Source organism: Lupinus angustifolius, chromosome LG10, assembly GCF_001865875.1.
Source record: "Lupinus angustifolius cultivar Tanjil chromosome LG10, LupAngTanjil_v1.0, whole genome shotgun sequence".
In the NCBI taxonomy this organism is placed as follows: Eukaryota; Viridiplantae; Streptophyta; class Magnoliopsida; order Fabales; family Fabaceae; genus Lupinus; species Lupinus angustifolius.
The window spans coordinates 5,231,472-5,244,998 of record NC_032018.1 but is presented as its reverse complement, the minus strand read 5'-3'; the positions used below and the strand labels follow the sequence as shown (position 1 = coordinate 5,244,998).

Below are 13,527 nucleotides of genomic sequence, written 5' to 3'. Positions count from 1 at the left end.
AATTTTAGGTTCAAATGTTAGTTTGGACTATATTTAAGATAAAGTTAACCTTTAAACTTTGACTAAACTCAAATTAAAAGTAAGTATCAATATTAAGGTTAGATTCTTGTACGCTTAGGGATTGCAATGATTACTCAGACCACAAGTACCGTTTATAAAATCTGCAAAAGATTGAGTCTAAGTTTGTTTTTTTGGACCTGTTGGTAATGGAAACCCTTTGACACTCACTATTGGATGAGTACTGATAATGAGATACTCTAACGTATAAGTACTTGAACTAACCATTCCTTCTTGAATATATATATAATTATAGATACACATAGCATCATTATTGTAACATCCTGTTAATGATGACTATAATATTGTATTTTAAGTTAATCTATGTTAATATATAAATACAATTTACATCGTTAAACACTAATATTATATTATTAATTAATACATATTAAATATTTCCTACTAAATATAATTTTTCTCAAGTAGTGACATTGTTACATACGTTGCAGTTTGCACTTAGAAATGTCCCATCAAATTTATGCATAGTGTTCCAGATCTCATTTTCATTACGACGTCATTTTGCATCAATTATGTCCTCCAAGAAAAAATTCAACCGCTAAAACAGCGTAGTGCTTCGGTGCTCCAGCAAAATGGAAGTGTTATGTTATGTGTGATAGGGAGATGATTTTATATTTATTGTAGATTTAGTAATTGAATAAATAAAATAAATTGCATACAAGGAAAGAAAGATTATACCTCAAATAAGAGGGGAAGAAATAAATCAACAAAGACAAATTTACAAGGAAGCTAAAAGTTCTCTCATCTCAGCTACAGAAGGGATATTTTCAGTGGGGTAAATCTTGGCCACAAGTTGAGCAAAACCTTCATACATGTCAAGGAATTCCTTCTGCAATAATTTTGAGGAAACAATGAGGAATCCTTCACTGTCATACCTTTTCTATTTACTTTTACAATCTTTTTGACAATTGTCGATTGCATGTGAGTTAAGGTACCCCACCTGAGCAGTTTGTGATTGAAAGATTGTGCAAGCATCAATAAAAAAAAATAAAAAAACTCTATTCCCTTCGGATCATGTTTTAATCTAGACCATGCAACATTGAACTTTTTCAGGCCTGGCTTTTCTTTCTCAATAACATATAGGATAAATCTTAGGTACAATTCGTTCATGTGGTATTATTTTTCAATTAAAATACATGTGTGACAAACAAATGTAACAACATATAATGTTTTTGTTGAAAAACAACACCACAATATAATTTTTTTTTACTAAGTCTCTGTCATAACATATACCATTGTAGAAATCCAGCATCACTTGAACTAAAAATTCTGAAGAATCCATAATTTTTATTTTATTTAAGTCGTGCTGATTTCAGTGAATTGAATTTTGACCTACAGCGCTGCAGAACATTTTTCACACCTTATTATGTGTTCCTATATTATTAGAAGAGTTTGACCTCTCAAGTAGTTACCATCTTAGTCAAGCTCTATTGGATGATTTTATGAGAAATAGTCTCACTTTCAAAATTCAAATTTAATACGCACTCATAAGACACTTCAAGTTTGGCCTTGGAAATGTTGAGAAAGTTTTGGTTCTTTCTTACTGTGAAAAAGAAAGTATGTTTGTTGGCAAATTGAGATTAAGTACAGCTTACCTTGCATTTGTCCCATAAGGAAGGTAACAGTTCCTCTGAAACCAAATTCTTCTGTAGTTTCTTATACATCAGAGCAATGGACTGGTCAACCTAAGTAGGAGTCCAAAGATATAAGATTCAAAAGGCGATACCCCAACGAGAAGTTTCTTTAAAAAAATATATAAGAATCAACCTTACCCCAGATAAACTGGATTTTAACATCTTCCGAAGATCCATTTTTGACAGTCCAAGTTGGAAAGGAATCTGAAATGGATGCAAGACATTATAGAATTTGTGGACACTTCAAGTCAAATGTTCAGACTCAATGTAAAGTCTAACTTTTTTTTTATATCTTTTAGGCGTTTTGGTCGTTTAAACTTCAAATCGGTAAACTTAGAGAATCTACTACAGTTTCACTTTTCCGTATTTTATGCCCATGATACCAAAAAGGACTGGTACAGTTGATATCAAGTGCATTTGTATTTTTTGTAAGAAAACAACTAAACAAGTACCTTTTCATGAAATTCAAATACTTTAAACTGTTTGGATAAGGTTCTTAAAATAAGTAGAATCTAAAAATAATCACTATTTCTGCTTTTTTGGAAGGTAGGATGAGCTACCGCTTAGCATCTACATGCACCATATTGTTGACGAGCATAATTAGGTAACTCCACCTTTACTTTTCCACAAGCATGGAATAACAATGAAACATAGCAAAGAGTTTGTTTGATAAAAGATGAGATGCTGCATAGCATGAGGCTATGTAGGATTAGCCAAAAAGAATTATAAATGCTAACCTCTTCAGGTGGAACAGTGAACATCAAGTCTTCAATCCTTCTAGCAAACTGGAAAAGACGTTCAAATTGCTTTCCAAGGAGAAAAAAAGGTATAATGAGTTGAGTCATACAGGCTATCAATTCAAGTGCGGTTGAGAACAAGATAGAAAATCAACTACTCACATAGTATATAATCATGCTAATATGCCGCGTACAAGCTTGTTCATAGGCTTCACTGGCTTGATGATAAAACTTGGCCAAAATGGGCACAATGTTGGCGAGCTCATACAAACTGAGTAAAATGAACCAAAAAACCAGTGAAAATGGAAGCTGTCATTCTTTTCGAAATGAACTTCATAAAAAGTGAAGAATTAAAACAGATTCCCCTTGATGGGGTTAAAAGGGAAAAACTTACCTATTCTGAAAGGCAGCATAGTTTTCTAGTAGAAACATATCTGCATATTTCGGATCTGTTTGAGCAATTTTTTCCAAAGTCACAAACATTATGCCTACCTGTCAAGCAGAGCATACCCACACAAATATTATATAACACCAATAATGGTTCCACCATAAACTAGGAAAAAAATTATTAAGGAATCATAAACTAGACAGTTTTAATGGAATTACTTACAAATGTAGTGTATGATTGGTCAACCAAATCCCTAGACTGTCCTGAAATGTACTGCTCCATCTGAGTTGCAAGGGTTGCAAATCTATGAAAAAAGATTGCATTTTAAAATCAACTATTAAGAAACACTTGAAGTTGAGACAAAATCCAAAGTAGAAAGTTCATTTAATAGAAAAAAATTCAAACTAGAAAGTAAATAGCAGCAGGTATAAGTATATAACTTTTACTCCTTCGGCTTATATTTAAATTCGTGAATAATATGATTTTCAAGCAACTGAAAGCATTTACCACTTGATAATTAGCTACAATTCACTCGCCAGATTAGTTAAAATCATTTTAAAAAGGCTTTATTTGCAAGTACATCAACTGTTACACAGGTGTCATTTCCACCCTTATTTTCATGCATATGTATACAATGATGATAAATTATCTAAGACCAACTATATGATGTATAGAGGTTATTAAGGTCTACATATAATGCATATGTGTGTGGAACTAGATTTAGAAAGTTCAATCACGTCCACAGTCATAGATTTCAAATCCTACTTACTAATTCAATCACATCCAGAGGCCTACAACTTTACTACCATTCTTGAAAAGAACTCACTATTTCTTTGGAGAAGGGGAAAAGGTAAACAAGAATTCACTTCACCTGGGGATGTAGGACAGGACACCCATTTGGCGAATAGTGCGCTCATTTCTTTCAAGTTCATGGCAAGCTTCATCAACAAACTGCAAAAAAGATTTCCAATTCAGTGATTTGGATTAGTGTCTCAATCTTAAAGTGCACATGGTAAATTGGTATTTTTCATAATGCTGACACCTACACGACTGAACTGCACAGATATCCTAGACTTCAGGTTACCAAGCAAAAGGCGCACAAATCCGGCTGCGTCGGCTTTCTGACCAGAGAGATAACGTTCTGTAATTCCATGCATTGATATACAGCGTAAAGGATCAATCTTGTACGCCCAATCCACAACAGCATAAAAGTCTTCCTGGAATCATATAACGTAGTTTGCAGTTGTAAAATCTATGAGCATAATATAATAAATCATAGCATGCAACTCATTCAAAATTGGCCACAATTATAAGGGACAAAATTTTGCTCAGTCCTGATCATAAAATCAAATAGATTATATTAAGCTTATAAACAGGTCAAATAAGTTAAATAAAAAAATAGGCTAAATCTTATGTTGGCATCTTAAAGGCCTACGCCTCATCCATTTAAAAACTTGTCTACAGAGTTAGTGCACTCTTGTTGCTATTAAGCAACCAGAAATACGCAAGAAAATAATATTCTCACTGTTGCTAAGGGGAAGGGTTGAGACTTAAGCCACATACGGCTTCAGCGCGCTATCCTGGATCTGGATCATCTTGTGCGACATGACAGTTATGTCAGACAGAGAAAGACACATAAGAATAAACTTAAATCTTATCATAAAAAACCAAATACTATTCTCTCTCCAACATGCTCATCCATGACTCTGAGGACTCAAATTGCTTCATCCCACAAATATCAGAAGCAAAGAAGTAGATTCAAAGTAATATAGAGCGGGTTTTTATACATACTTGAATTCCATTAAGCAAGTCCTGAAGTGATTCATTTAAAGCTGCAAGCTCTGCAGAAGTTTTACCTACAAAAATGAATAGTTAAATTCCAGAAAAATTGATAGCAACAGATGGAACCCAACTATAATTGAAAGTGCAGAAAAACTATTTGCAGAAAGTCAGGTATCTGCACCAGATTTGCTATCATTCTCATTGATGTCCATAATTCCCAAATCATCATTATATCCAGCTTTATTGCCATCAGCAACACCTCCTGGTGGAACAAGTGTAGGAACTTCGAAGCACATGAAGTGTGCAAAAAAAGAACTCTGCAATGTAAGCCATGAATTACAAATTTGAAAATTTGCAGACATGCTAGTTTTCAAAATGAATGAAGATCAGACTTTCACCTCATCCACCAGAAGTGGGATAAAAATTGTGAGCATCTTTGCATATGCATCAGAGACTGTAGAAGTATCAGTAGCATTTGCATTCTGACCAGAACCTGTGGACCCTTCAAGCCAAACAGTTGGATTTCTGGATGCTTTAGTACTAGCACGAAGTTCATTTGCAAACTCACGGGCCTGTAAAGGATGAAACATTAGACTCCATCTGCCTACTGAAGCATTAAGAACAAGTAGAAAAATCTTCTTGTGAAAGACCAAATCACAATCAAAACTTACTGATCTCCAGTTAAGGATGACCAGAAAATGATTATAAAGTAGAAAACTAAAGTTGGAGAATCTGCTATTCAAGTGTCTACAAAGCTACTCCAGGTTAAGTAAAATTACACCTGTCCTCCCACTAGTTAAACAATGATAGAGGTAAAAATCTTGTTTGCTGCTGATACCTCTTTTAAAAGATAGTGAATGGGAAAAATGACATTTTTCTTCGTAATACAAAAGAATATTAGTTTTTGCCAGGAAGAAAACAAAAAATGCACAAGTCACAACTGTAACTTCAATTTCCCTTGCTCACTCCTTATTACAAGTCTCCTATTTGGCATAGAGCAAACAGTCCAGGATCCCTAGCTTCAGCCGATACTCACATACAAGGTAAGGAGAATGCAACCCTAATGTTTAACAAAGCCTAGGTGGAAGTGGGCTTGAGAGGTTAAAAGGTTATATGCACAGAGGCTTAAACAAAATGCCAACTAGACAATACTCAAGGTAAAAGAGAAACACAACTTAATCCCCACGATTGCATCCACAATAATCCCATCTAGACTTCTGCCTGGTCAGACAAATCTTAAAACTATTAATGTGCTACAACCTGAACTAGCACAACGTTAGCAACTTTGATAAGCTGAAATGAGTTACAATTTTATGTTTGTTCAATCAGAAGATAGTCAAGAAGGAATAATTTGAAAATTTTGATTTTTATTCTTGGAAAACTCAAAACCTTCCTTGCCCTTGATAATAATAATCACATTAACTAACACTCTTTCACGTGCTGAATGTTTACTTCTTGGTTCATACTAAGATAAAAGAGCAAGTCATAGCAATAATTTAGCTCCAGACAATTAAGAAACAAATAAAAGCAATATGGTTCTTGGTAGCTGTAATCACATACCTCTCTACGAAGAAGCAAGTTTAGAGAACTGCAATATGCTTTTCTCAATGGACCCAAGGAATTCTTATCAAGACTCTGTGAGTGCACAAGAAGAGAATTTACGAGAGAACAAAGGAAACCACACAAAAAATATATGCACGCAAAACAAAAATTTGAACACAAAATTGTAGGTTATAACCTTTAAATGCTGCAGAAGACGCGCATATGTTCTGCACTTGTACCGCAGGTCAGCATGATCAGGTCTCTTCAACTGTCCCCGCTGTTTAGATCAAGTAGACAAAGGTGATACCAAAAAATTCCAACCAAAACCTTAAAACAAAGGAAACAATAGTATACAAATTTACAGAAAATACCTGAGAAAAGTAACTTTTATCACTTATCATGAAGTCAACCAAACTAGAAAAGTAATTTCTCAAGAACTCAGAAGCTCTCCTCACAAAGGTAGATTTTAGTTTTTCAAGTTCTGCACGCTTCTCTTTAACCTATGGGAAGAGGCAGGAACACCATTAAAAAAGAAGACTTCCTAGTTTTGTACATATTTGCCATACTGACAAAAGCCAGAGTACCCTCTCTTTGCTTTATGATCTCAAATTCATAGTACCTCATACAGATTCTATCGAACCAACAAAATTGGTAGAAACTAATGAATATAATCATACCTGTCATCTTAGAAAATTTTCTTTTAATGCTTTTGTATAAAATAAAACAGGCATTCTGTGTCCCGCATGTAATTTTGTGTCCTTAATGGCTAAATCATGATCAACTTGCTTTAACAGATGATTTTTAATGGGAGATACAGAAGGGAACATACAGCTCTCATGTTTGCGTATGCAGGGTCTAGATTAGGTGCTTCAATACCATGCAAGGCACTAGTTAACCACTCACATGCTTCTACATTCTGAAGCATTCGAGCTTCATCAAAAGAACCTCCAGTCAAAGAGGCTGCGTACTAAACATTACATCATTAAAATAAGTACAAGTTAGGTTTATTGAGCTCAAACTAGGAGACAATTCACTTATGAAGGCATACCTCAGAAGGGACACACAATCGCTCAAGAAGCTTATCAAGTTCCTCGATGACACACTTGTTATTAACCGATTGCATCACCAACATGTTATTGCGGGTTTCTATCTGGACATCAGAAAAAGTATGGACAGAATATAAAGGGATCAGTATCCTAAATAAAAAATTAAATCAACTACTAACCTAGAGAAGCAAGCCAACCAAAACTGAAATATCAGATATAAAGCACATAGAAACTATCATAGCACCCAGCTTTTCAAAGGTAACAACCAGATCCCGAAACAGTATAGTTATAAATTCTGAAGGAAGATCTAACCAAAGGTGCCATGAACTACACTCGCCCAAGATTCGACAAAGCTACTAAGTATTCTATTCCAGATTAAACTGGCAGTTTAGCATCATAATAAAGTTAGGTAATTGTTTCCTAGCTAACACAAATATCAGGAGGGGGTGTTTGGTAATCACTTGGGATGTTTATTTCAAGATAAAAAAATATGAGCCTATACAATAGAGAAAACAAAATGAGTAATGCCAAAATCATTAACATGTTTGATTTATTAAATGCCGGGGGCAGAGGTCGCATCATTAAAATTAAAAACATGTGCTAGACTAATCATAAGTTGGCTTTGCCATGAAAAAAGAACAAAGAAAACTTTTACAAATGAACCGTGATTGCAGCGAGCACTACACCTACAGCCACAAAGTAATTTGTGTCTAGGAAAACTATATTCCCATTTTGAAGGGTCTGTGTCCTTACTGATTCAATATCCTCTCTCATGTGACGGAGTTTCACATTGAATGTGGCTAACCACTCATCCATGTCTTCCACACAAATTGTTGCTGATTCAAGCCCTTGCATAACCTGCGAGGCACAAATTAGCATAGCCATTTGATAAAAACACATTGAAATATTATAAAAAACTAATGAGAAGTATGGATATTTGTGAAATGGATTTGCATTTCCTGATCATTGTTCTGGAGCACTATTGTTATTGCAGCAGCTAATTGCAAGGTGACAATAACAAGATAATGTTACAACTTCAAATATTAGCAGAATTTGAAGCTTAAAGCAAGCACAAAATCAGGGAAAGTTTCTCTCATAAAAAAGTAAAAAATCCAAGGTGTTTAAACAACGGAAAATTCATAGCTTAGACAACCTAAATGCTTAGTTCAGTCTGTCATTCGAGCCACACCAGTATAAAATTATTTAAATCAAACACCTATAGAAAAGTATGCTGCCATTGAAGATGTGAATCAAGGGTTTTTTGTGAATATACAGAAAACAAGAAGACAATATCAGCCATCTACTCAAAGAATAGCTATACCTCATCCATCAAAGGTTCATTTTCTAAAATGGCATGCACATTTGCTGCTTCTAGAGCCTGGAGCTCTCTCTTCAACCTTTCCGAAAATGCCTCTGCATCCCCGATACCCATGACATAACTGCACATTCCAAAAATTCAACAATTTAGCACTGCATATTTGCAAGTGAAAGAATATGTTGTTAAACAAAACTGACTTATGCATTTGTCCAACTGACATAATTATTTTCATTTGAAGTTTTTCAAACATGTTAAAACCATTGTGTTAGTCAATAACCAAAATTCTACTTGGTGAAAGCTTATGAATGCTTTTACATTCAACACCCCTCAAGCAAGAGTCCATTGGGCGTGAAGCATGGACAATGCAGAAACTTGACTTTTAGTTAGAAGAATGAAGTCAAGAAGGATTGAACACCATATCACTTAATCATAGAGGCTCTGATACAATTTCAATGACCAACTATCCGAAAAGATTAAGACATTAGTCCATGTATCGATGTTTTTTTTTTTTTTTTTGTATAATCAAGGGTATCCCCTCACCCTATGGGCAAGGAAGTAATCCCTTTCGGGGTGTGTAGCTACCCCTCCCAACAAGTTTCACTCTCAAAAATCAAAACTTTGACCTTTTTAGCCTATCTGGGGATCAAATGGGGTCTTACACCACTAGACCAACACCTTGTTGGTCCATGTATCGATGTTAATCATAAAATTTGACCCAAAATTTATTAGAGAAGACCAATCTACTCCCTCGGGTTTAAGAACTCAAGCCAGTGATTTATGATAACAGAGATGTTAATTCAACTATAATATTACTCATCATAAATGTTAACCTCAATACCATTTAAGACAAAGAAGAATAGCACCTACCTTCCCAAAAGAGCCTCCATCTCCTCCTCCTCTGCCTGGGAGACAAGTTCCTTTTCGAAATTGACTTTCAACTCGGTCTCAGGAACAGCAAATGCAACAGGACCACCATCTTGCACATTCCTTGGAGTAGAAACTGAGGGTCTGTTTTCCTATTTCAGATTTTTTTGAAAATAGCTAAATAGTAAAGACAAAAGTCTACGATTATTAACTGCAATTAATCACTGAGGTAAGAAGTTCAGACAGATAGAAAATCAAGCTTATTCATACGTTTGTTTGGATGGCAGGTGAGCAGGGAAAGGAAAATATAACCTTGTCTGCGAGAACTTTAAGGAGAAAATGCAGAGGGGGTGTAATCCCCTCAAAGCCCCAAAATTCTTACCTCTTGAATTGGCAGGCAAGAAGAGGAAACAACTTATTTAAATTAAATATGGACAACCCCTCTGCTAAGCTGTAACACCAAACAAGGGGAAGTAAATCCCCTACAGCATCTCCCTTCTTTTCCCTTCCCTTTCCCTACACCTCTTCCCTCTAGTCAAAATCTTACAGACATATAGTTAGAGTTTAACATCCTCAGATTGAAAGCATGGACTTAATTAATAACCACTGATGAGTTAAGTCACACACCAAAGAAAGTAATAAAAAGTAACTATTTATTAAGCAAGGAATTCATAAAATATTCATTACAGAATGCCAACTACTTGAATTTAAAGAAGCACTAAAATTAAGAGAATAGAAAACCATCATATGCACCTTAGCCCAGAGAGCCATCTCCACAACATCTATACCAACAACCTTAGGAAGGTGACCCAACACATCTCTGCAGATGTTTAAGATGCAGAGAAGGAGGCGATTCCTACAAGAAAGCGATAGACACTATGAGAAAACTTTACTCACCACTAAAGTTTCATGTTTAGATTATCCTTTCTCTCGATGATCTGACCTGTCATCAATACTGCGCATTGTCCACTGAGGAGGAGCCACACTCTGACTTCTAAGGTTATCAAATCCCTACAAAATATACATTCATCAGTTAATGAAACTAATAACTAGTCAGAAGATATCAAGAAACGACTTCAAATATGGAATAGTTGCTTCTCATATTGCAACTGCGCACAAAACTTGGAACAATCTGTTTAGAGTTAGAACATAAAGATCTCTTCGAATATTGAACTTTACCAGTGTAAACATACATCCGCTGGGATCATTAGTTATAACTTCCACTTTTGAGAGGTGCTTCAGCTTGTATAGTTTTGCAGGCTGCAAGTTCAAGATATTTTATTCACAATAGCCGCCACCAACCAAGTTAACTTCACAGATAAGAAAAAAGATGACTACCGACATTACAGAAAAAGAAATCCATTGAGAAAAAAATACTATATTAACATTTACATTGAAGTATTAACAATCTAGTTTCAGTTTATCTGTTTCTTTTGTACATAACCTAGAAGATTTCCTAAAAAACATCTAGGCATTAGGAGGAAGGAAATAAAAATCAGATTCTTCAACTCCTATAAATGAGATTGGTAAAAGTAGCAAGGAATATAAAATTGCAAAATATACTCCAAGATGTAAAAGCCATTTCTTGTGCCACAACAGCTTACTTTTAGGTTTTGTTTCGCATAATGTTATAGTAAGATAACCCTCCATTGTGTCAAGCTTATGCAAAGTGAAATACTCACCCCATACCCCACAAATTTAATATCCTATCTCTAAGTGATTGGGGGATTCAGGCTTTGCATGAGGATGCATCATGTGCTTTACCTTACACCTACAGACCAACACCTAACAGTAATACAGCAAAGGACAGCTATGTACTGAAGAACGAGAATTATATGTTGCATAATTTATTTTCTAATTCTTGTGGTTATAACCTATAGCAGGAGTCTATGCTAACTTCATTGAAGATAAGTTGGATGAGCATCAAATACCTCAAGAACCCCTCCTGTAGAATATTTCAAAACTCGAAGAAAAGCAGTTGTGCTGTGACCTTTTGATTGTGCTGCAGGAAGCATCAGGTTGTCACCAACAACAGTACAAATGCAGAATTTAACAAACCATGACAGGGTTAACACATGTAGAAGACACCACATATAGTCACTTACCTTCCTTAAAATGAGTTTTACAGCCAAACAATTGAAGACCCAACAAGATATATCACAAGAATACCAATTCAATAATAATAATAAAAAGACCTAGGCTTCCAAATCCAAAGGGAGGTTAACTTCACAAGACATCATCTTGTTTACTGTAATTATCTCTTTTTGTTCAGCAAAGAAAATCATAATGTATTATTAACTTATTTTGCATTCAAAACAGCATATAATTAAAATTTAGCAAGAATGTGAAATTTGAGGATTTTTTATTATCTCTTTTTAATAGTTAGTATATAATAATTCAATATATATATATATATATTAATATATGTGTGTGTATCTCTGTAACTTATATATTTATCTATTTATTCAATATAAATTTATTTTATTCGTTGTAACAAAAATAGAGGTCATTTCCCCCGAAATTTAATTAAAACTAAACATGCAATATGTCAGAACCACTTATGACTACCTTATGACTTATGAGCGATACCCATGCAACATAAAATCCAATGCACTATTATATACATTAAGGATCCTCTATTGTTCAGCTACTGTAATAATTTATAAAAACTTACTTGAAAGCTTCTGGGGAGAAAAGGGAAATAGTCATTTTCCATAAAAATTAATTAAGACCAAACATACATTATATTAAAACCACTTACGCTCATGTAACCCCACATGCCTTGGAGGCGTCCACTTGAATATGAACTATTTGCACAATACATTTCAAGCCTTTCATTTTCCTTCTTTTCCCTCCAAAAATCATCTCACAAAAAAACCCTAATGTTATCTTTGTAATGATATAAATCAAAGGAACGGAACAACATTATACTAAGTTCCAGTATTAAGTAGCATGAAATGGAGTCCATTCCGTCTGATATTTATATTCCATCATAAAATATCCAAACAACAATACAGTATATTCGTCCTGCTCTATTTCATTCCATTCATAATTAAATATCCAACTCCAACCACAGTCTAAGTCCTCTTCTTTACACAATGCTGAAGTTTCTAACACTAAACCAAACTTGTCTTTGCTAGGTAAGTTCTTTTACACAATCAAGCCCCCAAGTATTGTTATAACAAGCCAATGAATTCACACCAAATGAGTAAAAACTTAACATCTATTCAAATCTCAAAACACTCATCAAATCTCAGAATAAAAAATACAAATCAAAATCACAGCAGCAACTGTAAATAACAGTTAAATTGGAAGTTGAAGTAAAAAGATAGAGATGAGAAATAGTAACTGAAGAGAGCGAGAACCCTAGGCTTTGCCATTTGATGACCAAGCTTGGAGGATTTTGTGAAGATCCCGCGACTCATAGAAACGCGAATTGAAATGATGATCTTCTGTGTTGGATCATCAATTGCAGATACGCAAGCTCGACGAAGTTCAATATCATCAGCACTTGATTTCGCCATGGCTTCTGATCACAAAGCTTCTTCTCTTTTTATGAATTGGGAGAGAAGAAATGTGTTTGATACAAAGACGAAGACACTAAAAAAATGTGAAATAAATAACAGTTGACTAGTTGGACTTTTTTGATTTCTTTCCTTTTGAGTTAGTGTGTTTTGTACTTGTGTCCATCCTTTTACTTTTCTATCACTTGTCTGAGACTCATTTTTATTTTCAATTGTTTTATTTTATTTTAATAAAAATATGACAACTATAGACCATTATATATGCAAAGAGGACTAATGTCGTTGTAAATATTATTCTTTTGTTTAGCACAAGACTGTTAGTCCATTTTGAAATCCTTCACTCCAATGGGGAGTCCATTTTAAAATTGTTCTACCGTTCTACCATACACCCCCAAGTATATGCTTTTAGGCGGCCAGTGGCGGGGAATAAGAGAACATGGTGCAGTAGCTGTTACATGTAGACTAACTTGGTGAGATGTTCCAAATCAAGTTGGAGATAAAATTATCTCACAGAAGTAAAAGGAAAGGCACTACTAAAAGCTTGAAACAACTACAGTTATTATACAAGCCACAGTTATGTGAATCTGCAAAAGAATAAAAAAATACAAACAAAGAGG

General features: G+C 34.6%; 1 protein-coding gene across 6 annotated transcripts; it reads right to left on the bottom strand.

The window, feature by feature from the left end:
* Window positions 644-13,037, bottom strand: LOC109358648 (exocyst complex component SEC3A-like). 6 transcript variants are annotated; one of them, XM_019603009.1, is made up of 25 exons: window positions 12,736-13,037; window positions 11,318-11,388; window positions 10,566-10,646; window positions 10,330-10,397; window positions 10,140-10,242; window positions 9,390-9,538; window positions 8,526-8,643; window positions 7,958-8,062; window positions 7,207-7,308; window positions 6,974-7,125; window positions 6,530-6,542; window positions 6,355-6,435; window positions 6,177-6,251; window positions 5,015-5,188; window positions 4,798-4,933; window positions 4,626-4,690; window positions 3,881-4,051; window positions 3,706-3,785; window positions 3,057-3,138; window positions 2,841-2,938; window positions 2,609-2,717; window positions 2,447-2,515; window positions 1,848-1,913; window positions 1,671-1,760; window positions 644-904 (listed from the first exon to the last, which is right to left on the bottom strand). In XM_019603009.1, exons 1-25 carry the CDS (start codon window positions 12,908-12,910, stop codon window positions 794-796), a joined length of 2,544 nt encoding a protein of 847 aa, XP_019458554.1. In that variant the 5' UTR covers window positions 12,911-13,037; the 3' UTR covers window positions 644-793. The 6 variants fall into 6 exon arrangements, with proteins under 6 accessions (XP_019458554.1, XP_019458553.1, XP_019458552.1 ...); XM_019603008.1 differs by having other exon boundaries at window positions 4,626-4,675; window positions 6,530-6,658; window positions 6,988-7,125; XM_019603007.1 differs by having other exon boundaries at window positions 2,841-2,934; window positions 3,053-3,138; window positions 6,530-6,658; window positions 6,988-7,125; window positions 12,736-13,036.